The 26,553-nt window shown below is 41.3% G+C and overlaps 1 protein-coding gene across 5 annotated transcripts in view; it reads left to right on the top strand.

The window, feature by feature from the left end:
- The window catches only part of wdr7 (WD repeat domain 7), a 228,509-nt gene that overhangs the window by 16,715 nt on the left and 185,241 nt on the right, over positions 1 to 26,553 (top strand). For 3 of the 5 annotated variants that reach the window (XM_018090767.2, XM_018090674.2, XM_018090810.2), the window contains exons 8-15: positions 275 to 420; positions 1,733 to 1,835; positions 3,970 to 4,089; positions 8,892 to 9,033; positions 10,070 to 10,318; positions 11,037 to 11,257; positions 15,052 to 15,247; positions 22,047 to 22,261. In XM_018090767.2, the coding sequence (XP_017946256.1) occupies positions 275 to 420; positions 1,733 to 1,835; positions 3,970 to 4,089; positions 8,892 to 9,033; positions 10,070 to 10,318; positions 11,037 to 11,257; positions 15,052 to 15,247; positions 22,047 to 22,261 (1,392 nt within the window). 5 annotated transcript variants of the gene reach the window in all.

Here is a 26,553-nt window from a genome sequence, read left to right as displayed (position 1 = left end):
TGGATATGGGCATGATGGTCAACTAATATATTAGACACCATGCTAAACCTTGCAACTATTAACTTGCCCTTGCTGGGCAACCTTCTCCTCTTTAGATGGTGTTAAACTATAATGCTCAGAATACTGCATGGAGACTGGTTGGGGGTGCTGGAAGTTGTAGTTCTGTGAGACGCCCATCTGTCATTTAAACTCTCAGACAAAAGTTTGTTATTCCAGTATTTTTCTGCTTCACTTAATATATTGGCAAAATCAAGTTTTTTATTTTTCTTTTAAGGTGTTTGATGCCGGAGACTATTCCTTATTATGTTCCGTCCCAAGTGAGGAAGGCCAGACATGGACCGGAGGGGATTTTATATCAGCGGATAAAGTCATCGTTTGGACAGAAGATGGTCAAAGTTTTATTTATAAACTTCCAGCCAGGTAATGTAAATTGATGCTCGTAATTGTGCTGAACCTGCTTTTTCTTTTAGGTCTTTGTACACAGGCTATGAGCAAACTTAGGGGGCTGTTCCTGCTGAATTGTGCTTAGTACAGGGGAATCCCTATGCTGCCATAGTTTTATGGTATCTCTCTGTACAGGCTATGAGCAAACTTAGGGGGCTGTTCCTGCTGAATTGTGCTTAGTACAGGGGAATCCCTATGCTGCCATAGTTTTATGGTATCTCTCTGTACAGGCTATGAGCAAACTTAGGTGGCTGTTCCTGCTGAATTATGCTTAGTACAGGGGAATCCCTATGTGCCATAGTTTTATGGTATCTCTCTGTACAGGCTATGAGCAAACTTAGGTGGCTGTTCCTGCTGAATTATGCTTAGTACAGGGGAATCCCTATGCTGCCATAGTTTTATGGTATCTCTCTGTACAGGCTATGAGCAAACTTAGGTGGCTGTTCCTGCTGAATTATGCTTAGTTCAGGGGAATCCCTATGTGCCATAGTTTTATGGTATCTCTCTGTACAGGCTATGAGCAAACTTAGGGGGCTGTACTTGCTGAATTGTGCTTAGTACAGGGGAATCCCTATGTGCCATAGTTTTATGGTATCTCTCTGTAAAGGCTATGAGCAAACTTAGGGGGCTGTTCCTGCTGAATTTTTAAAAAGTCAAATGATGCACTCTTGCCTTGCACTGGTCTAATTGGTGTGTTTGCTTTAGAAAAATATAGTTTATTTAAACAAATCTGCCATGTAGCCCCGAGGGCAGCCATTCATACAATTCATACAAGAAAAGGCACAGGTTACATAGCAGATAAGCTCTGTAGAACACCATTATATTCTGCATAGCTTATCTGTTGTTATTTTGATGTTACTGTTACAAAAGTGGAACTGAGTCACTAACACCTTCAATGTACAGAAAATGGTGAACCCAAGGGAAACGGAGTGTTCCTTATGCAAGTCCTGTGACTCCTGGTTCCAACTCTCCAACCGAGCTGGGAGTGGCCCAATCCTTCAGTATTTTTATGAAATGACTATAAGAATTATGTGACAGGCCAGTGACCTGTATCATGGCAATGTGTCCTGCACTGGATGTAAGTATATACCAGGTCTGGATTGGGAGTCAAAATAGACCCTCCCATTACACAGAGGCCCAAACAGCACAACAAATAGTGAGTGTCTATGGCATCTTACAGCAGCCCCTCTGGCATTTGCCTGAACCCACAGATTGCCAGTCCGGACCTGTTATATTCTCTAGTACTTGCCTATATGTTGTCCAACGTCTGTTCTTCTTCTCTCTTCAGTTGCATTCCAGCCAGTGACACCTTCCGCATTGATGTTGGAAAGGCAATAGAAAATTCTATCCCACCATTGCTTTACAGCGTTATGCCAAAGGAAGACACACAGGTAATCTAGTTCAAATGCATTGTGACTATTCCAGTATTTAAAACTTTAACGGTATCTGTTTTTGGTTGTGCACACTTAACCACACCTCTGCAAATTAGCTCCGCCCCAGTGATTTTTTGCTTTTGTTGCCCATTAATGAAATTACCCTTCTCAGTTATACCCCCTGCATTCAACTTCCCCTCCTTCTCTGTAAACCTCCAACACAGAGAGCAATTGGAGAAAGGGAAGGGTTTGTTTATACAGAGTGTGTTATTGTACCCTGATTCCAAGGAGTAAGAAGTAGTGAGGGTAAAAACAAGCAACCAATCCATTAGCTAAATAAAAAACAATATGAAAATATAATGTTTTAATATACTTATATAATAAGTAAAAGAAAAGACAGAATATATTTGGCTTATGGTCTGGATGGGTGTATATTGCTTTTTTTTAAAGCAGTGATCCCCAACCAGTGGCTCAGAGGCAACATGTTGCTCCCCAACCCCTTGGATGTTGCTCTCAGTGCCCCCAAACCAGGGAGTTATTTTTGAATTCCTGACTTGGGGGCAAGTTTTAATTGAATAAAAACAAGATTTCCTACCAAATATTGCCTTGAAGATGACCCTTAAAGCACAGTTCAGTGTAAAATAGACTGGGCAAAATAAACAACGTTTTCACAATTGTTTCAATATAGTTAGGAAAAAATATAATTTATAAAGTCTGGAGTGAGCAGATGTAAAACATAATAGACAGAACACTACTTTCTGCTTTACAGCTCTCTAAACTTTAGAGGAGGGGCCATATGGGACATAGTTGACAGTTAGTTTGTATTTGAATCTGACCTGCGTTCTCACAAACTAACTGAGCAATTTTTTAAATTTATTCTATGTACTGTACCAGCCCAGAGGTTCAGCAGCCCTGTAACAGAATTGACCCAGGCCTTCACAGTTGTCCTCGGCAGCTCCCCATCCTTTAAAGGGAAACTATACCCCCCAAACAGTGTAGGTCTCTATAAAAATATATTGTATAAACAGCTCCTATGTAAAACCCTGTTTCATCTAAATAAACCATTTTCATATAAATATATATTTTTTAGTAGTATGTGCCATTGGGTAATCCTAAATAGAAAACTGCCATTTTATGTACTAAGGGCCGCCCCCTGGGATCATAGGATTCACAGTGCACACAAACAAGCCAAGGCACACATACATGCTAGGCCCCATCAGCCAATGAATGGGCAGAGTTCTGCCTTTTACTCCCACACTACTTCCTGTTACAGTTAGAGCTGCATCACTTCCTGTCAGCTGATCTCTGAGGGAGCACACAGCCCATCACTAAATGGCGGCTCAAGGGAAAGGATGTAAAAGGGCAATATTTACTGATATATATATTCCAGTTTGGGGAGATTCTTTAATAGTTCACTTAACATAATATAAACTCTCTGGTTAAGTATTCATTCTGGGGGCATTTTTAAAGTGTCAGTGGCACTGCACGTGCTCACTGTGCAGCTGTTGAGAAGCTAAGTTTATAAGTCAGTAGAAATCTTGAATCAGAATATTAGCTTTATCTGTCATAGAAGCTGATGCTCCAGGGCTGATTATTGATCAACACTAATGCAGAATTTGCTGGTTTCTGTGCTGCCATGTAATGACAATGGGATTTCTGATTTCTATCATTAAATTGATATTCTATATATACTGTATATTGTAAGTCGGTCCCTAAGCCCAGCGCTTGTTCTGTAAATGGATAATGATTGTGACATAAATGTTATGTGCTTGCCTCCTGCATATGACATGGGGCGTGCATGTGTGAGATCCATGGGCAAATCAGGGAGTAGAATTGTCACTGCTATATCCTTACCTGAACTCTAGCAGCTACACCAGGGCTGCTTGATAGGCCATAAAGCTCAGGGTTTCCGGGGGCAGATATAAAAAGGTGGTCGAAGGTTTCCCCTTTAGGTGCCGTTAGCACTCACGTTGTACTCAAAACTGATTGGTTGAGAGGTTGCCTGCTGTGTTCCATACATTCCCATACCTAGTTTTTTTTTTTTTCCAATTTTTAAACCCCCTTTTTTACGTTTTGTTGGGTCCATTTCTGTGTTTATGGGTTTGTTTTATCCATCATTTTCCATTTCTCCTGCTGTTTGTGCCAATCACAGGAAAGTCATGATGTGGAAGCTCTTGTCCAAGTTCCAGCTAATGAGCACCCAGAGCAAACCATTACCCTGGGACTGTACACACCCCGGACTTTGTTTCACACGAGGCCTCTCGGGGCAATAGTAAGAGAGTCCAATCTGTGTGTTTGGCGTGTAACCCCTAACTATATGCTCGTGTGCTGTGGCCCCTGCGTGTTCCCTTCTACTCGCGCTCACATACTGTTACTTGGAGCTGACTCTCTCGCTCTGCATGTACATACAGCCTTCTCTTATTTCCCCATTGTTTGTTGCTGTTGCATTTCTAGTGTATTATCTGTATATAATCAGAGAACCATATAATCGGTATATATGGACTTCGGAGAAGCAAATAATCGGTATATATAAATGTCAGAGAACCATATAATCGGTGTATATGGATGTCAGAACCATATAATCGGTATATATGGACGTCAGAGAACAGTATAATCGGTATATATGGACGTCAGAACCATATAATCGGTGTATATGGACGTCGGAGAACCATATAATCGGTATGTATGGACGTCAGAGAACCATATATTAGGTATATATGGACGTCAGAGAACCATATATTAGGTATATATGGACGTCAGAGAACAGTATAATTGGTATATATAAATGTCAGAAAACCATATAATCGGTGTATATGGACATCAGAGAACCATATAATCTGTGTGTATGGACGTCAGAGAACCATATATTTGGTTGGCACTTCTATGACCAATACATGCCTTTTTGAGGTGGTTATTTGGCTATTGACAAGATCATGTTTTGTGTTCCTTTATGTCCTTTTTTGTAACTCAAATAGAAAAAATGCAATGGCACTCAAGAGCTATAACTGGGACTAGCCCTTTAGATACTTTATTACGGAAGTGCAACGTTTCGGGGCAAAACAACCCCTTTGTCAAGCATCAATGCTTAACAAAGGGGTTGTTTTGCCCCGAAACGTTGCACTTCCGTAATAAAGTATCTAAAGGGCTAGTCCCAGTTATAGCTCTTGAGTGCCATTGCATTTTTTCTATTTGGATTCCTTGGGAGGGTGCCAATCCCCCTGCAGTGAGCACCGAGCGTAAACTTTTTGAGGAGAGTTAAGGGTGTGCGTATAAGGTCTTTTGTTGTGTTACTTTTTTGTAACTCAGACACCTCTACCCTATTATAAGTATAAAAGTATATCAGTAGTCCATACCTTCTCCCATGTCCTGCTTCAGAACATATCCGCATCTCCCACCATGTCCCCTTACGGACCTCATTCATACCTCTTCCCATGTCCTCTTTCAGACCCCCTCCAAATATCCTAATTTGTCCTTTTTACAGACCTCCTCCATTCCTCCTCTTTTGTCCCATTCCACACCCCTTCCATACCTCCTCCTGTGTACCGATTCAGACCCCCTGTTTCCCTTCTTTGCTAGAGGACATACACTGGACAGTACTTATGTGCCAAGAACGGCAATAAGCCACCCTGCACTAGATTGTAACCTGCCCTCTTCCAGCTGAACCCCCCTTTTGTGATGTTGGCATAGAGGGCAGGAAGGCACAAGTATATAAATTATATATAAATAAATGGCGGTTGGTTGCCAGGAATTGAGTAACAATAATATTGTGGGCTGAGCTAGGAATGAGGGCAGGCCCCAACTGGCAATCTGAGGCCATAGACAGTCAATCTTTCTGGGACAGTCACAGATTTCTTATTACGGTCAGGCACAGTCACCAGGGGCCACATAAAACAGCCAGAAGGGCCGTGTTCGGCCCGCGGGCCTTGTGTCTGACACATGTGCCATAGACAGTCACTCTTTATTGGGCCTATGGAGGACTGTTTGGACCTCTGTCTACTTGAAATGAAAGGGGAAAGATTTTAACTTCCAGTCTGTCCTATTTGATTTCAATGAAAAATTAGCAAAATAGCAAAACTGGCAAAATGCATTGAAGTCAAGGGGCGTTTTTTTTAGCAGTGGCGTTTTTTTCCCCCACATAACTTTTTTTTTTTTTTTTTGTGGCCATTGGACATTATGTAGGCCTGCGAATGTGCTGAATGCGCATCCGCGGGGAGGTGCAGCCAGATAAGAAATCCGGTGCTGACTTTATGGCCAATTTTTCCCTGCAAAACCTGGAATCAATTTCGCTCATCACTAGTAGGGAGGGGCAAAATAATTCGCGTGACAATAAAATTGATGTGGCTGTCGCTTTCTTTGACATGCGCATCAGCTTTTAGCGCACACACATCAAAAGAATGACGTACACGTTAAAAAAACTACGCACACGCCAAAAGGCGACGCCCACTAGTCTTCAGGCTTGGCTCTGCCTAGTGGTATAATGCAGAATTGCACAAGAAATATTCAATTTTTTTTTCTCAAGTTGGATTAAAATATATAAACATATACAAGTAAGAAAAATAATACACGAGTAAAAAAAAAAATATAGTAATATCCCTTTTCATTTAGGGATTTCACAAACCTATAGTACCAGGGGGCCACCGATACCTTTTCTTCACTTCACTGCTGGAAGTTTGTGTAATTGTGCGGCGCTTCTCTAGCCAATTATTCCTTTGTATTGTCAGGCTTTTGTTTTACTCTTCCCACCAGGAGGCTCCTTTGGTCATTTTAAAATAGCAAACATACTGTATTTATTTCATTTATTATTTGTACAATAACATAATGATGCTCCTTTAGATTCATTAGGCATGACGGCGGTATGAAATTGCTGGTATTTTTCTCAGCGTGGCGCTATCATTTGCAGGATTCATTGTCTTTGGCACAAGGATGGCTTTCTGAGGTGTCGCTCGCCAGGTTCCGAGCTTTATTAGCTGTATTGATAAACAGCATTGAGAGTAGATAAAATAATCCAGATATAATCGGTTTCTGTAAGTTGACAAAATAGTAATAAAAAGGAACATGATTATTATCCATCTTTTTTTGTATAGCAGCAAGCTGTTTATACAGCTCTTCACAAGCATTGTTCATCCCCCACATCCATCCTTGCTATCACAATGACACACACACACAATAAGGTCAATTTTATCCATAGTACACAAAGAAACCCACATGGGGGAATATAAACACTCCTTGCAGATAAAGCCCTGGCTGGGATTGAACCCGGGACCCCAGTGCTGCAAGGCACTGTGCTCCCCATTGTTTTTTTTACTGCTGATCCCCCAAATGTGTTCTGTTAGACGCTACATAATTGTATAATATAAAGTCAGATGATGCCATGATGCAGTTTGTAGTGGTCTCTATTCCTACCTTACCCCCCATCCATTCGTCTTCCAGTTCTGTATCCTTTTTATTATTTTTTCATTATTACAGAGAAAAGGGAATCATATAACCACTAAATAAACCCAATAGGGCTGTTCTGCCCCCAATAAGGGGTAATTATATCTTAGTTGGGATCAAGTACAGGTACTGTTTTATTATTACAGAGAAAAGGGAATCATTTAACCATTAAATAAACCCAATAGGATTGTTCTGCCCCCAATAAGGGGTAATTATATCTTAGTTGGGATCAAGTACAGGTGCTGTTTTATTATTACAGAGAAAAGGGAATCATTTAACCATTAAATAAACCCAATAGGGCTGTTCTGCCCCCAATAAGGGGTAATTATATCTTAGTTGGGATCAAGTACAGGTACTGTTTTATTATTACAGAGAAAAGGGAATCATATAACCATTAAATAAACCCAATAGGATTGTTCTGCCCCCCAATAAGGGGTAATTATATCTTAGTTGGGATCAAGTACAGGTACTGTTTTATTATTACAGAGAAAAGGGAATCATTTAACCATGAAATAAACCCAATAGGGCTGTTCTGCCCCCAATAAGGGGTAATTATATCTTAGTTGGGATCAAGTACAGGTACTGTTTTATTATTACAGAGAAAAGGGAATCCTTTAACCATTAAATAAACCCAATAGGGCTGTTCTGCCCCCAATAAGGGGTAATTATATCTTAGTTGGGATCAAGTACAGGTACTGTTTTATTATTACAGAGAAAAGGGAATCATTTAACCATTAAATAAACCCAATAGGATTGTTCTGCCCCCAATAAGGGGTAATTATATCTTAGTTGGGATCAAGTACAGGTACTGTTTTATTATTACAGAGAAAAGGGAATCATTTAACCATGAAATAAACCCAATAGGGCTGTTCTGCCCCCAATAAGGGGTAATTATATCTTAGTTGGGATCAAGTACAGGTACTGTTTTATTATTACAGAGAAAAGGGAATCATTTAACCATGAAATAAACCCAATAGGGCTGTTCTGCCCCAATAAGGGGTAATTATATCTTAGTTGGGATCAAGTACAGGTACTGTTTTATTATTACAGAGAAAAGGGAATCATTTAACCATGAAATAAACCCAATAGGACTGTTCTGCCCCCAATAAGGGGTAATTATATCTTAGTTGGGATCAAGTACAGGTACTGTTTTATTATTAAATTAAAATTTTGAATTGTTTGATTAAAATGGAGTGGAGATGGGCTTTTCATAATTTGGAGCTTTCTGGATAACTGGTTTCCAGATAAGGGATCCCCTACCTGTACTGGGACACTTCCCAACAGTATGGGACCAGACCCAGAAGCAGCAGGCTGGGAGTGTGAGCATTAAGCTCATAACTTTACTACCTGGGCTCTGGGCCGTTGGCTTTATTTGCTACAAAAAAAATAATGCATAGTTGTTTTTATGTAATTCTTTCCTTCATTTTATTATTCTTTTATCCTTTTTTATTCCGCTTACAATTATAAGCTAACGGATTCGCTAACGGAATTTATTTACAATAATTCCTTTTCTTTCCCTTGTAGAATTATTGATCATTTTACGTTCCCTCCCCAGTGCCTGCTAAACCTGAATAGGGATGGTTGTGCTTCACAGGACGTTTTATGCCCTTGTCATAATTCTTCTATGTATTTGTCCCACAGCTTCTTATCTGCCCCCCAGTCACAAGGTTTTTCTACGGACGCAGGAAATCTTTCCATAAACTTCTAATCCAAGGAGATTCTTCTGGAAGGCTGTGTATCTGGAGCGTTCCGGAGGTGCTGGAACAGCCGGAGAACAAGCAAGGTATGTGCATGTGTGAAAAGGAAAATCTGATTGGTGGATATTGTTTGCCTAGCTTGGCCCTCTAGTGTTTCTGAGAGAAATATATATGATGGATGCTCCTTACCCAGCCATATTGACACCACTCTATGCAGGAGAAGCTGTGGGAAAGTTATTCCCAGTGCAGTGTCAGCTGGGCCGGGGGGGCACCAATGACCCAGTCACACTCCCAGGGCCACCATCGTGGTCCCAGGCCCACCCAGATGATGTACCAGTAAAGCCAGGCCTGGATCAGCTTCAACTGCTTTATGCTTCTGTCGAGATAACTAGGAAGACGACCTGAAGCAATGCAAGATGGCAGCCATGCTTGCCTACCATGCTTGCTAAAGCCAGACACGCGAAACGAGGCCGTTTTGGGGGTCCCCAGTGGTGCAGTTTGGGAAGGGGGGTGGTTTTACAGCAGTGAGTTGCTGTAAAGGAGAAGGAAAGGTAAAAACTAATTAAGTTTTATCAGAAAGGTCTATGTAAATACAGCCATAAGCACTCACAGAAATGCTGCACTGAGTCCTCTATCAGAAGAAACTGTATTTCTTGTCTCCTTCCTTGTCTCTGTAATTCCTGCGCCAGCCTCTGTGCAGCTCTCTCCTCTCCTCTCTTTTGCTCCCCCCTCCCTCAAGAATGCTAAGAACTCCCTCCCTTAGGAATGTGTGATCTGAGCCAATCAGCAGGTCTTACAGACTGCCCATGTACAGGGGTCTTGGTGCAGGAGCGTGGCATTATGGGAATTTTCTTTACACAGCTCAGCGTTTTTTCTTCCTGTTTGGCTTCTGATCATCTGAACAGGAGAAAAATGGGGAGACTATTGAGAGAACTGAAGGTATGCCTGCAGCTTGAGATTAACCCTTTATTAGCCTTTCCTTAGAGTTGGTAGGGTCCTTCTAAGGTTTTTAGCCAGGCTCTGATTCTGCTTAGACCTTCATTATTCCTCCATGGAATGTGCTTGGCTTCGTTACAGATACATCCTAATGTTCAGTCTCCCTCTCCCCATTGTGTTTTGCAGGACTCGGAGTAACTACCACCACCTCTTTGCAGGAGGCATTTGACAAACTGCAGCCGCTTCCCGCTGGGATTATAGATCAACTCAGTATTATGCCAAACAGCAAGGAGCCACTTAAAGTGACAGCGAGCGTCTACATCCCATCCCACGGTCGCTTGGTGTGTGGGCGGGAAGATGGCAGTATAGTTATTGTTCCGGCCACACAGACGGCTATAGTTCAGCTGCTGCAGGGGGAACACATGTTAAGGAGAGGTAAGGAGAAAATCCTCCTGCCCCAGTTCATTTTCAGTGGCATCTTGTTGTGTTAAAGGGGAACTCTACCCAAACAAAACTTTTTGAAAAGTAAACACAATTTTCAAGCAACTTTGCAATATATATTGGTATGCAGCTGTTTCATGACTTTTAATGTAATAATATGGTTTGGAACAGTTCCCTGAGCCCCGCCCCCTGTTCCCCTGCTGATCTGGCTGGCTACTTTGTGACAAAAATGTAACAGTAGTCGCCTGTCCTCAGCCTAAATTTAGCCTGCATCCTCCCAATCCCATAATTCCCTGCTGCACACGTGATGCCAATAAGGAAAGGAAGTGCAATGCATTGTGGGTTATGTAGTTCCTGCATGCTGTCTGTAAGCTGTGGGGAAGTTGTTACAATTTGTAACATCAGTGTTTTAGTCCCTCCTCCCCTGCTAGGATTTCAAATGATGCAGAAAGAGAAGAACAGTTTTGCAGCTGGATTTCAGTATATAAAATGGGATTTATTCCTACTTATTGAAGGAACAGATTACAGGGATAGGGATAATAGGGGTTTCTGTGTTGTGTGGGGCTTTTTATCGTTTTTTTGGTTTGAAAGTTTGAGTTCCCCTTTAATGCTGTGTGGGCAGCTTTTTGAATGTGAAACAAGTTATTAATATGTTTGAATGCATTTTGTTCTCCTCAGACATCTGTAATGTATCCCCATTTACATTTGCCAGGTTGGCCTCCCCACAGAACGCTGCGTGGGCATCGGAACAAAGTGACTTGCTTGTTGTACCCTCACCAAGTGTCTTCACGCTACGATCAGCGCTACCTTATATCGGGGGGTGTTGATTTCTCTGTCATCGTTTGGGACATTTTCTCTGGCGAGATGAAACACATATTTTGTGTACACGGGGGTGAAATCACGCAGCTTCTTGTTCCACCAGACAACTGTAGTGTAAGTACCCATGTATTTGTGTATACGCCACTTCCAACACTTGGCTTTTTTTTGCCAAAAATGTAGTTTAATGTACCCTTAAAGGAGAAGGAAAGTCATTTTGGCATTTTACTGCCAATAGATTCATCACATTAGTGCCACCTAGAACCCTATATTTATTCTGCAGAAACCATTGCCATACCTGAGTAAACGGCTTTAGAAGCTTTCTCCCTTTGCTTAAGATAGCAGCTGCCATTTTAAGTAGCTTCCTTCCTGCAGCTCTAGCCGTTATAGCTCAGATCACACATTCCTAAGGGAGGGGGAGGGAGATCTTAGCATTCTGGTGGGAGGGGGAGCAGGAGATGGGAGAGATAAGAGAGCTGCGCAGACTTTGGCCATGGGAATTAGGGACGTTTCTGTGAGAGGAAGTCGGACACTGTAACTTCATGTTTACAAAAAAGACAAGAAATCCTGTGTTTCTTTTGAAAGAGGACTCTCTATCATTAGCATTACTAAGCATTACTAGCATTACTGTGAGTGCTTATGGCTTTATTTACATGTTGTATTGACCTTTCTGATAAAGTGTACTTAGTTTTTACCTTTCCTTCTCCTTTAATTTTCTGACTTATTTCAGCTCAGTGCTCATACTGCAAGGACATCTTCCCCTGCATTGCCTTTGGGCTGCTCATCACAGTGGATAAGAAATGTTTGGCACGGTGCAAGTCTCTTAGCTTTGTTTTGGAGCTCAGAGACCTGCGATTGCCCCAGTACATACAAATCTGCTTGTGTTTGGCAGAGCTGCTTCATGGGGGGCTGGTTGGGGGAGGTGCACGTTAGGAAGCGTGGGTCCCTGCCCTTACCGCCGGCCATATATCAGTCAGTAAAGCCTGTGCCTCCTGTTTGCACCTCACCCCAGGGGCGCTACTGCCATAATGCAATGTGAGAAGCTTCCCCCGGCAAAATCCACTCCTGGTAACTTTAAGATCTGCCTTACCTGTTATTAAAGGAAAACTATACCCCCAGAATGAATGATTAATCAACGGATAGTTTTTATTATGTTAAGTGATGTATTAAAGAATCTCCCCAAACTGGAATATATATATCAATAAATATTGCCCTTTTACATCCTTTCCCTTGAGCCGCCATTTAGTGATGGGCTGTGCGCTCCCTCAGAGATCAGCTGACAGGAAATAGCTCAGGAACAGGAGGTAGTGTGGGAGTAAAAGGCAGAACTCTGCCCATTTATTGGCTGATGGGGCCTAGCATGTATGTGTGCCTTGGCTTGTTTGTGTGCACTGTGAATCTTGGATTTGGTGCTTTCCTAAAACGAATGCTCCAATATTGATTAAATGAGCTCCGTGAGCAGGCCCGGATTTGTGGCGAGGCCACAAAGGCCCGGGCCTAGGGCGGCAAATACACAGGGGCGGCATGCCGCCCTGCCGCAAGCAAATGTTAACATTTTGCTCCCATACGGAGCAATGGGGACATCTCCCCACTGCTCCGTATGGGAGTTCTCAGTTAGGCGCTTGCGCATGCGCATTAGCGATAGGGGTTGTTCGCGCATGCGCAAGTAAGGCGCATGCGCATTCGCGTTTACGCGGTGGGGGTGGGGGGGGCGCCGAATGGGGGCGGCCTTGGGGCGCCCCAAGTAGAAATCCGGCCCTGTCCGTGAGTAGCTGTAAGAATGGAAAGCTGCAATCAGAGGTTTCATTAATCGCCTGCAGTAGGCTGATCAAAGCTAAATCCTCGTTATTATTATTTTTATGTCTATGCATTTGGGGATATTCATTTTTTGTTGGTAAATGAACTCATATATCAGGTTTGCTGAGTCCCCAATAACATTGCAGAACGAGAGGTGGCAATTTCTCTCTTTCCTCCTGGCACGTGGGTGTCATTTGAAATCTGTTAATTAGCAGAAAACCCCTGATCTCTCCCTTCTCCATATCCATCCCTGAAACCACAACACGGGATAATGCAGCCAGCACGATCTCTGATTGCCTCAATTATCATCTGCTATAAGGAAAAAATAATTATCCTCAATACTGTGTAATTAAAACAAAAAGCTTTAGTTAATTCCTGATACAAGATGGAAATGCACCAGTAGCCTCATCCTTATTTAAGGGGCAGATTTGTCAAAATGTGAGATTAGAGCTCATCACAGGAACATTCGCTCAATTTCTATTCAATCCTATGGGATGTTCAGAGGCGTATCTATCAAATGTTGAACTCTTGCTTTCACCCACTGATAAATACGCTTCTAAAAATCCCATAGGAAAGAATAGAAAGTAGGGATGCACCAAATCCAGGATTCGGTTTGGGATCTAGCTCCTGGCCAATCCAAATCCTTACACACACAAGTTGAACATTTTTTACTGCGTACTGTGGATTCACTTCGGTGAATCTGACAAAGGATTTGGAGTTTGTGGTGAGCTCTAATCTCACATTTTGATAAAGTAGTCGATTTATCCAAATGTAAATTTACTGTAGAGCTTAATGCATTAAAACTCACCCACGTTCTAGTCATTCCTATGGGAGTTTAAGAAGCATATTTATTAAATAGTGAACTCTAACCCACAATGCATTGCACTGATGTTCCTTTCCTTATTGGCATCATGTGTGCAGCAGGGGATTGTGGGATTGGGAGGAGGCAGGCTGAAGGCAGGCTGAGGACAGGCGACTACTGTTACATTTTGAGTCACAAAGTAGCCAGCCAGATCAGCAGGGGAACAGGGGGCGGGGCTTAGGGAACTGTTCCAAACCGTATTATTACATTAAACATCATGAAAAGGCTGAATATTTTTTAATTGATATATATTGCAATTATGTTTGCTTTTTAAAAAGCTTAAGTTGTTTTTGGGTGGAGTTCCCCTTCAAGGATCTTCCTATTATGACTGTTGAGGGAGCAAGAAAAATTCTAAGGTGTATATATATATATATGTATAGGAAACTCTAAAGCTGGCCATACACACACCGATAATATTGTATGAAACCTCGTTTCGTACGATATTCGGTGCGTGTATGGCATGTCAGCATGTCGGCGAGGAAGCTGCTGAAATCGGTCGACTCGCCAATCGGCCAGGTTAGAAAATTTTGATCGGGCGCCATTGAAGGCGCCTGACCAAAATCTGCCTTCAGCGCTGAATCGGCAGAAGGAGGTAGAAATCCTATTGTTTCTACCTCCTTATCTGCTGTTTCAGCCCTGACGGTGTGTGGCGGATCTGACGATGTTTCGTGCGAACATCGTCAGATCGCCACGTGTGGCCACCTTTAGGTATATAGAACCAGGGAGAAGGTTGAAAAAACCATTACTGAGATACAGTGGTACATTTCCCCTAGAGCAGGTATCCCCAACCTTTTTAACCTGTAAGCAACATTTAAATATTAAAAAAGTTGTGGGTTATTTGTAGCCCCTATGTGGACTGGCAGCCTACAGGAGGCTCTGTTTGGTACTACCCATGGTCTTTATGCCTCTTCGTTAGAAATCCAAGAATGAAGACCTGCTTTGGGGGCACTGAGAGCAACATCAAAGAGAGTGGTGAGCAACATGTTGCCCCCGAGCCACTGGCTGGGGATCCCTGCCCTAGAGAATTGCAGACCACCTTTCCAAACACCTCTGCAACAAAGTAGGCGTGCCACAGGAATCTCGTTATGCTTTCTGTTCCCTTTATAGTAACCTTATAGTTAAAAGGCAGCGGAGACAGATTTGCCAAGTTGCCAACTGCATTTAAAACAAAAAGCTTTTCTTTCTGCGAATTAAACCAAGTTCTAGAATGAATCTGTGTTTTATGTGAACATTTTCCTTTCTTGTTTTGCAGACGAGAGTGCAGCATTGTATCTGCTCAGTGGGCAGTGATCATTCCGTTGGCATCTTGAGCTTGAGAGAGAGAAAGTGCATCATGCTGGCATCCCGCCACCTCTTTCCCATTCAAGTAATAAAGTGGAGACCATCGGACGATTACCTAGTGGTTGGGTGTTCAGACGGCTCCGTCTACGTCTGGCAGATGGATACAGGTAAGCTCTGTTCCGTATGGAATATTTCTGTCAGGTCTCTCTTTGTTCTCTTTGCTTGAGTGCATTTTGGGTATATGCATTGGTCCAAAGCTTTCCTAAGGTTAAAAAGAAAATTTTGCTTCTAGTGGGAGGAGAAGGACCAAAAAGAGGCCGTAAGTGGGTGTGGGTTGGTCTTTTAAAGATTTGGGGAGGGTCCTTCTGAGGGGAGCAGGAGGGAGGGGCTATCCCGGTAAGTACTGACATGGAGTGAGTCTAGGGAAAGAATATTTCCGTCAGGTCTCTCTTTGTTCTCTTTGCTTGAGTGCACTTTGGGTATATGTATTGGGCTCTGATTGGGTTAAAATAGTAAAAATTTAGTGGCTGTACCCTGTGAATTGTTTGATTGTCTACATTCAGAGCATTAAGGAAACCAACTGCACATACTACACATAAATGCAGATATCTGTTTTGTTAGAGAATATCCTTCTGCTCAGGGTCTGTAAGAACTGTATTTCATAGGGCCACATACACATATCCTTTTGATATGATTTATTCAGCACAGTAATAAGTTCATTTATGGACAAAACTGGAGACTGTAAGCATCTACTCTTGTACTGAGCAGCATAATATTTTTGAAGTTTTTAAAATAATATGTACACTATGTTTTTGCATACTTTTGTATTTTGGTCCTTGAACTATCCTTGGTGGAGTAGTATGGGACAAGAGTGTCTGACAGCAGATAAAAGATTGGTGAGCAAATGAGCTGTTGTGTTAATAGGGACTAATATAGACAAACTGGGTGAAAGACAATATAGAATATAGAATGACATATAGAAGAATTTCAAAGGCATCTATAACTGAAGCATGGCATCTAGAAGCTTGAATTCTAACATGGTTGCATGAGAATGAAGGCTGAGGCCACCAGCAGACAAAGGTGGTGTGAAATTGTTGCCCACAGCCTATAAATTCAGCACAGCGCTGATGGCTTATTGGGAAAACACGGGCACTGCTTTTGAAGAGTTTACGTTATGGTACAATTGCAGAACAGGGCAGATACAGAGACTAAAATGAATAAAAGTTGCCATTTACGGGCCAATAAAAGCTGCCGATGCACCAAGTTGGCAGCTTATCAGCCCGTGTATGGGGCCTCACACCGGCCCGTCCAGCTGATATCTGGCTGAAAACTGATGTAGGATTAAAATCACATGGGGAAAGGAACGCATAGACTCGTTAATGCATTTCTCACCCTCGGAGTCAAGGTGATTTGATCATTTGGCCCTGGTATAGCAATACAATATCGGCAACCTCAATGTGAGCATATTGGGGAAATATCCACTCGTTGGAGACCTTGCTAATTGAGTGAATCTTTCAGTGTATGTCCACTTGATTAGAGATGGGGCGGGAGAAGAGAGAGAAGAGATGTTCAATGAGAAAAATAAGGCCAAAGACTTACCTCTGAGCCATCTTGTATTAAAGCTTTTACTGAAAAGAAATAAACTTTTGAAATTCAGGATCTTTGGAGAATGTCACTAAACAAGAAGATGCCATTTTCCAGAAAACCTTTACAGTCTTACCTTGTGGCTCTGGTCCTTTGGGTGACAGCAGTGACCGAATAAGGCCCTGGACTGACCACAACGTCAAGTTATTTGTCTGTGTCTGCCCAAGCAGAGCTTAGGAATGACTTTTTGCTCCAAACAAGTGATATTAGTGCTTAATATCAACTATAGTTACCAGAATCCGAAAAAAAAAATTACATTGCTTTATAAATAAAAATTCTAGTAGCAACTTGGGATTAAGTTTATCTTTTAATAAAACACTTGCTCTTTTTGGTGCTAAACAGAAAACTCGTCCTCAGGAACCTTCAGGGGATCCTAGATGCACTTCAACGTGTTTATTCGTATTGCAATCAAAATAAAATTAAATAATCCTCCCTGCAGGGTTCTGTGATAGAGTAAGAGACTATAAGAAACGCCTGTGGGTTTAGTGGTTATACCACTATTGATAGATCCAGAGCCAATTACTGAAATGATTTTTTCTCAAACGAGCTTTGTACTTCTTTGCTGGCTAGAAGAACATATACCTTCCGGCTTGTCTGCAACCAATACAGACTAACAAAGGTCAGAACAACAAACTCCAAGTAGATATTGCAGGCGGATCATTCAGACAACTTTTATTCTTGTTGTTTTGTACTTGGTGGGATTTAGAGCACTTCTCAAAGTCTTTTGCTGAGGGAGTAAAAGCTCTTCGTTAACTTAAGATGTTAACGCCATCCTTATAATTTCAATTTGAGAAGGAATATATATGAAAGGACCAGCATTTTGTTCTTAAAGAATAAGTAAAACTTTTTTTTTTTTCTTCTATTAATAAAATTACTCTAAACAGCTTCCCAGAATTGCCTACCTTTGCCCCTCTGTTCTTTCTGACCTGATTCCTGAGTTACAAGCTGCTCGATTCCTCTCCTTCCTTGTTCAGAGTGAAGCTCCGCCCCCAATTCCTGTTCAGGTCTCTCATTACATTGACTTCCTGTAGTCAAAGTGGAGAGCCTTCTCTTAGCAGGGTTTTTTTTTTTTTATGAGAAACTTGAACGGGAAGTGGGGGCGGGGCTTCACTCTGAACAAGGAAGGAGAGGGATCGAGCAGCTTGTAACTGAGGAACCAGGTCAGAAAGAACAAAGGGACAAAGGTAGGCAATTCTGGAAGCTGTTTAGAATAATTTTTCTGATAGAAAAAAAAAAGGTTTACTTATTCTTTAAATCAAACTAATGAAGAGTTTATTTCACACTAGTGATGTGAATCTGATTTGGTCCCTCTTGGGACCTTCTTCAAGGTCTCAATATATGGTGCAGGTACATATATCAAAATAAAGTTGCTATTGTGAATTATGTTTGGTATACGATCATGTAGGGAAACATCTTATTTCAGAGAAGGTTTGTCTGTGTAGGCGGTAAATAAGCTAAGTAGCTTTCAGGCAAGGCCAATATCCTTGTTTGTAAAGCCATAAGTAGGAAATGGCAACCCAGTTGGATACAGATATGTACTGTTTTAGGTGCACCATCAGACAAGTAGGAAAATGGGGTCATTTCTGGGTACTTAAAGCTCTCATGTGTTTGCTTCAAAATATTTAATGCAATAAAAAATTGAGACTTTTTGTTACCAACAAACTTGACTTTAGAGAGCCAAGAACAACAACAGCGAATGCCTTTCACTCCTCTATATCGGGGTTTGTCAGGCTTAATAAATAAGAAAGACCTCATTATGTATAAAGGAATAACCTAGAGCAGGGGTGGCCAAAAGGTTGATTGCAGTCCACCAGTCGATCCCCTGTGGATTTCTGGTGGACTGCGTCGAAGTCGGGAAGTGCAGCGGTTCCGCACTTTTATTGGGTATGCGTACACACACTGCGTCGCGTATGTACGCGGGGAGGGGCCAATAGTTGACCACAGGGGGAAAAAGTCTGGGCACCCCTGACCTAGAGTGTCTCACTAATTTACTTGGCTTCAACAGTTATGGGCTTATTTATCAATTTTCAAGTTTGTAAATTTTAGAGGTTTTTTTTCTACTTCAAATTTAAAAAAAACTCCAATGTTTGCTTATTTATTAATTCTATTAAACAAAGAATATTTTACAAACTCCTTCGCTTAACCTTCAAAGCCCTCCATGCCTCTGCCCCTCACTACATCTCTTCCCTGGTGTCTCCGTACGTTCCTGGCCGACTCCTTCGTTCCTCGCAGAGCAACCGCTTGGTTGCGCCCCCCACTACTACTGCTGTTTCCTGCCTTAACCCTTTCTGCCTTGCTGCCCCTCACATTGGGAATGCCCTCCCTGATTTCCTCCGGAGAGAATCCTCCCCCAGTCTTTTTAAAACTAAACTTAAAAACTCCCTATTGGGGCCCCTGCCCAGCACCTGATCTGGGAACTGGCACTTATATTGTAGTGTCACCCACTGTGTCCTACAGCACTTATATTTGCCTATTTGTGTCTGTAAGTTACCCCTCCCATATAGATTGTAAGCTCTACGGGGCAGGGACCTCCATCCTCTTGTGTCCTCGACTCTTAACTTATTGCAACTGTATCTTGTATTTATTTATTTGTATTTATTGTTATACTGTGTATTTATCTATTATTATCTTAATAACCCCCTGTTTGTATTAATCTATTCTACTGTACAGCGCTGCGTACATAAGTAGCGCTTTATAAATAAAGATATACATACATTAAAAAATTCGAAAAACTCAATTAAGTAAAATTGTGTAAAAAAACTCAAATACCTCTACTTCGAATTTGTGAATTTAGAAGCTCAAAAAAAACCCCAAAAAACAAAACTTGAAATCTCTAATTGAAAAAATGGCTTGAATTTTGCCTAGGACAACGCTCGTTGACTTTCAATTAAACTCACAAGCTTTTAGATACTGAAGCTTTACTTACACATACACATAATAAATATCGAACATTCAGGTTTTTGAACCATAATTAGAATTTTGGGAGTTTTAGCGCAAAAAAGAAATTTGAATCATGGAAAAAATTCAAATTCGAATGTTGATACATCACCCCTTAAATGTAATTTCCTAACACAGCCGTGGGTGTGCTAATATGGCCTCGAAGGGGTGCGCATATTGACACTATTTGTAAGAGAAAATTTACATTTATAAGTCATAAAGAAAAATTTCTTTGTGAACTTAACAAAAACACTTGTGAAAACTCTATGGGGCTGATTTACTAATCCACGAATCCGAATCCCGAATGGGAAAAAATCGGATTGGAAACGAACATTTTTCGTATTTTTTGCAATTTTTTTGTAGCCGTTAAGACTTTCGTGAATTGTCGCGACTTTGCATAGCCATTATGACTTTCGCGAATTGTCGCGACTTTTGCATAGCCATTATGACTTTCGTGAATTGTCGCGACTTTTGCATAGCCATTATGACTTTTGTGAATTGTCGCGACTTTTGCATAGCCATTATGACTTTCGTGAATTGTCGCGACTTTTGCATAGCCATTATGACTTTCGTGAATTGTCGCGACTTTTTCATTGCCATTATGACTTTCGTGAATTGTCGTGACTTTTGCATAGCCATTATGACTTTCGTGAATTGTCGAGACTTTTGCATAGCCACTATGACTTTCGTGAATTGTCGTGACTTTTGCATAGCCATTACGACTTTCGCGAATTGACGCGACTTTTTCGCATTGAGCGATCAAAAAATTTGTGACAATTCGTGAAAAAGTCGCAAAATACCGATCATTACGAAAAAAAAACGCATTTGGACGCTTTTCGGACGTTTGTGGATTAGTAAATGTGCCCCCATGTCTTCTATTTAAAAAAAAAATTATTGGAAAAATTGCATTTTTACCAAGTTGTTAAAGATTGATGGTTGTTTGTGAAGCTTTTGTGGCATAAATGTATCTGAGTATTAAATAAACATGTAAGGGCAATGTAAGGAGCTCAGAACAAACATTTGTGCGCGGCAGTAAATCAATTCTCAATGTGTGTTTTTAAAATGAAAGGAATGTATATTAATGATACCGCTGACTGATCCGATAATCATTTCCAAACAATGAGGATATCCGTCATTTCCAAATATTGTTACATGCGTGTATGAGATATGGCCATATTAGAACTATTGTATTTTCCCTGGGGTATGAAAAAGAAAACACATTGAAATGGTCAATAATTGCCACATACTGTGATGTTTTTCTGTGTCATACAGTTTAAAAATGACTCCATAGATGAAAGTCTGCATTAAATGGATTTCTAAGCTCTGTGATATTCCTATTAGAACCATACTCCCTGTGTTTTCTACTATTACTATTATACATATGGGACCCGTTATCCCATAGTTCTGAACTACAGGAAGGCCATCTCTCATAGACTCCATTATAAGCAAATAATTCACATTTCACATCTGTAATAATAAAACAGTACCTGTACTTGATCCCAACTAAGATATAATTAGCCCTTATTGGGGGCAGAACAGCCCTATTGGGTTTATTTAATGGTTAAATGATTCCCTTTTCTATGTAATAATAAAACAGTACCTGTACTTGATCCCAACTAAGATATAATTACCCCTTATTGGGGCAGAACAGCCCTATTGGGTTTATTTCATGGTTAAATGATTCCCTTTTCTCTGTAATAATAAAACAGTACCTGTACTTGATCCCAACTAAGATATAATTACCTCTTATTGGGGGCAGAACAGCCCTATTGGGTTTATTTAATGGTTAAATGATTCCCTTTTCTCTGTAATAATAAAACAGTACCTGTACTTGATCCCAACTAAGATATAATTACCCCTTATTGGGGGCAGAACAGCCCTATTGGGTTTATTTAATGGTTAAATGATTCCCTTTTCTCTGTAATAATAAAACAGTACCTGTACTTGATCCCAACTAAGATATAATTACCCCTTATTGGGGCAGAACAGCCCTATTGGGTTTATTTAATGGTTAAATGATTCCCTTTTCTCTGTAATAATAAAACAGTACCTGTACTTGATCCCAACTAAGATATAATTACCCCTTATTGGGGGCAGAACAGCCCTATTGGGTTTATTTAATGGTTAAATGATTCCCTTTTCTCTATAATAAGAAAACAGTTCAGTAAAATGCAGCTATGTAAATGCTAATTGGTTGCTAAGGGTTACTAGACCTGTTCGCTTCCCTATAAATGTATGCCTTTACTTGCATAAATTAGTGAATAATATATCTTTGCTTTTAACTGGATATTTTCCATTTACTGTTATTATTTGGTTTGTTTTATGATTTTGTATTAATTTGGAATGACATCACTGAGTGCCTTCCTCCTTCCTGTCCATATCCAGGTGCCTTAGACCGTTGTGTTATGGGAATCACGGCCGTAGAGATCCTGAATGCTTGTGATGAAGCCGTACCGGCCGCTGTGGATTCACTTAGCCACCCGGCTGTCAACCTGAAACAGGCCATGACCAGAAGGAGTCTTGCTGCACTCAAAACTGTAGCACATCATAAGCTGCAGACCCTCGCGACCAATCTGTTGGCTTCCGAAGCCTCCGACAAAGTAAGTTGCAAGGACCACTTGATGGGCATTTTGTTTCGTCCCCATACACAATTGTCTTTCTATTCCTGATATAGATGTGCTGCCAGTAAAAATAGGGTTTTTAGAAGTTGGACTCGCACAGGGCTCTAGCTCAGTCACTAAGGGGCCCATTCATGAAACCACGATTTTTGGGTGTTTAAAATCCTGATTGGAAAAATTCGGAGTAACCACGATCATTTCTAATGTTCGAAAATGTCACGAAAATTCTTTTCTCGGTCGTACGAATATATCGTGGTTGCAATCCAAAAGTCACAAAATTTTCGGATCCGAACAATCATAAGCGGCTTTGAAACCTTCAATGTATGATGTTGAAAGCTTTCATAGGGCTCAATGGCACTCTACAGATCCAACCCGGCCAAAAGATAGTCACGATACCAAAGCTTGAAAGAATATCGTTGCAAAAAATGACTTTTTTTGGGAAATTAACGAAAACCACGAAAAAGTTGTGTAATTTTAACGAAAATATCGTGGACATAATGAAAACTTCTATAAATTAGAAAAAATAGGATTTTTTTTCTCAAAAAAAAAAAAAAAATCGTAGTTTCATTAATAGGCACCTAAGTCTCTATATCCATTGGGGATAGAAAGGAATAGAGACTGACCCTGAAACAGTGTTCATTTGTAAAGTCAGATGTTCCATGTGTTACTGTGTGGTGAAACATTCCTGACGATCAGAACTATTGGCCTATGCCCTAATATGTCCTCAAAGGTCCAAATCCTATCATTAGGACTGAAGCAAGAAGGAATGAGAGCTGGCAGTGCATAGTTAAATCCAGTCCTTCCTGATTCCTAATCTGGCCAACGTTTGGATCAGGGGAGGTTCAAGCTCACATGTGCCCTGATTGGATATCGTTTGGGCGGCCATCATGTTGTCTCATGTAGGGTTCAATATGTAACCTGGGAACTAGTTTTTGCTATGGAGATTGTTTTTATAGTGCTGCTGTCGGTCACTTACCCTATATGCCATACCACAACCCCAGAGTGCTTGGCTAAAGCCCCTAAACCTACCTAAAACACTTCTACTGTGCTATAATAATCCCTAAAAAAAGGGATTATTATAGCACAGTAGAAGTATTTTAGGTAGGTTTGGACTGGGATTCAAGATAGGTCCTGGCATTTCAAGTACGCAAACAGCCCCCACTAGCCCAATAAATAGTGAGTGTCTATGGCACCTTACAGCAGCCCCTCTGGCATTTTCCAGAACCCACAGATTGCCAGTCCTGGCCTGGTTTCAGGGAAGGAATAACCTTGCCTTGAAAGGCAATGACCGTTCATGCAAGGTTAAGACTGCAACCTGATCCAGTAATAGAACCTAAGGGGGTAAACATGCACATTCTGTCCTTAATACCCTGGTATAGATATTGCAAAGAAATGTATAAGTGTGTTCTAGTTCATCCATGTTTCCTAGGCGTGTTACCATCAATATACAGCCGTGATAGGCCTTCTGTTACTGATGAGGGGCAAACAACCCTTGGGTATGACGATTTATAGAAGTGTTTTTGGTGAGCCGTTGTTGGCCGTTATGCGATCCGCACGTCTCCCCGAGTTAATAGCACATTTAATCGTGCCATCAGGGGTAATAGCTGGAACTATCACCGACTCCGCTGTTCTGCATTGTAAAATACATTGCTTGGGATGGCAGAGCTTCCTCGTGCCGGGGTAATTGCTGCCAAGCTTTGAAAGAAAACAATTATAGGAGAGAAAAAGGCTTAAAACAATGAATCTGCCAAAGAGATAATCGCTTGATAAAAAATGAATGTTGATGGGATCATTAGGATGTGTTCGCTCTGCCCTCCCGTGAAGAGATATCACATAGAGCGTTTATAGAAACACGATGCTTCCGTTCCTGGCCGAGGAACATCGCAGGGACATAGAGTTGATGAGAGAGTATCTGTGCCGCAGTATATGTGATCGGCTATTGCCCCTGGTGCATGGGTTGTCTATGGTTGTGGGGTAAAGAAGGGTCTGGAGCAAACCAGATTTATTGGGGCTCATTATGTACTGTCCAACCAATAGTCCTTGCCCTATTGTGGTATGGCACTTTCCAAGTTGTGGGCTGGATCATATAAAAAAGGTGATATCAATCATAACTGTCCATAGAGGCTATAGGCAGGCAGAGGCCTGTAACCATACCTTGGAGGGCCACATTTGGCCAATATACTTGCAGTTTGGCACAATAGACCTGGCCTTCCTACCTACAACTGACAGGGTCCCAGATATTGTAGGGCTTAGGGCATTTCATTCCGAGCTGCCCACTTATTTCCTTGCAATACTTGTCCTATGAACCATGAACCCTGTCCTAGACAGATGTCCAGAGATTGCCTGTGCACCATGGATTCAAAAACTTGCCCCCAAGTCAGGAATTCAAAGATAGCTACCTGGTTTGGTGGCATTGAGAGCCACATCCAAGGGGTTGGGGAGTAGTCATTGAAGATGTTTCACTACTCATCCGAGCAGCTTCTTCAGTCCAACTGACTGGTATGGGAAGTCCTCAGCATATATACTCTTCCACTAATCCTTATATGCTGAGGACTTCCCATACCAGTCAGTTGAACTGAAGAAGCTGCTCAGATGAATAGTGAAATGTCTTCAATGATTACTGGGCTTACAATGATTGGATTTACTTCTTCTATACCATGACCTGGATGAAGGAAAACCTTCATAGTCTTTCTTTATTTACTGTTCAATTTTGATATTTGGAAAGGTGGTTTAACTGTTCCTCTGAAGACAAAATAAAGAATATTTCTATTTAAATAAAAACATTGCGACTTCATTGGCCAGAACGGTTTGATGACAAATATTTTAAAGCAGTAATACAAGACTTGAGTGAACTTGCTGTTTATCCTACAGCCTAACTGAATGCCGGGAAGGGCACTTAATAAAGACATTTTCCCCTATTGTGCTTTCCCCTATATAAGAAAGCAGTGGGAGTGACTTGGTTCCCCCGCAGCCTATAAGAAATGCTATTCTCCCCTGATGGAGGGAGTATATGTTGGGCAGGTAATACAATAATTCCCCACTGGCTGAGCCTTCACGGGCACAGTTTGAACAGTTTGCTCTTGTCCTGCTTGGCGGATGAATAATTTAGTATTTTGCTTCTCGTGTTTCGAGGCGGAAGGAAGGAAGGACTGGGCAGGAGATTTTAGCTTTTTGCCTGTTAAAGGGACAGTGATATTAATGTACGAGGGGGTCAGTGTATAAAGGCGCACAATTAAACATTTCCATATTCAAGCCCCTCGATAATATCTTGTATAAGTGATGTGAATGGATTGTTTCCCCAAAAGCCTTACAAAGAAAACACACGTGTTTAATGTGTGAACATTTGAAATGTTAAAGGGGGACCCCGGCCTGTTAAAGAGCCCCACACATCACAGAAACCCCTAATATCCCTATCCCTGTAATCTGTTCCTTCAATAAGTAGGAATAAATCCCATTTTTATATGCTGAAATCCAGCTGCAAAACTGTTCTTCCCTTTCTGCATCATTTGAAACCCTGGCAGGGGAGGAGGGACTAAAACACTGATGTTACAAATTGTAACGACTTCTCCCCAGCTTACAGACAGCATGCAGGAACTACATAACCCACAATGCACTGCACTGGGATGTTTCTTTCCTTATTGACATCACGTGTGCCGGATTAGCAGGGGACAGGGGGCAGGGCTTAGGGAACTGTTCCAAACCATATTCAAGCCTTTTATTACATTAAAGGGAAACTGTCGGGATTTTTATGGGGTACATTTTATTTCTAAATAATAAACTGTGTACATAACAAATAATTCACTCTACCATTTAATTTCAAAATAATTAAATATCATTTTTGGTCAATTTGATGAAAAGATTTTCCCACCATTTTCCTTGCGTTTAGCTTTACACATGAGCCAATCTGCTTTCTTACGGTCTTGTGATTATCGTTCCGTCTCACCCCAGTCAGTCAGCGGTCTGAATGCTTTGTTCTTTTATATCACATCCTTACAACCATTAATGTTTTGTTTACAGAAGAAAAGTATCTCTTTATCCTTATATCTCTTATCTTACTTCATTATTGCACATAATTGCTACACTAGTCTGACCGTTAGGGCAGTGACAGACAGGGAGTTTAGTCGCCCCGCGACACATCTTCGTTGTTGCGGACGTCTAATCTCCCCGCAATGCCATCGGCAAGAATGTAACTCGCTGGTGGGATGGCATACGCGTTGCTGCGATTTCCGGAAGTCGCCCAAAGTTTCCTGTCAAGGCAACTTCGGGCAAGGAGA

The sequence above is a fragment of the Xenopus tropicalis genome, chromosome 1 (genome assembly GCF_000004195.4).
Source record: "Xenopus tropicalis strain Nigerian chromosome 1, UCB_Xtro_10.0, whole genome shotgun sequence".
Taxonomy (NCBI): Eukaryota; Metazoa; Chordata; class Amphibia; order Anura; family Pipidae; genus Xenopus; species Xenopus tropicalis.
Note: the sequence above shows the minus strand (reverse complement) of the source record. Positions and strands in the feature narration are given on the sequence as shown.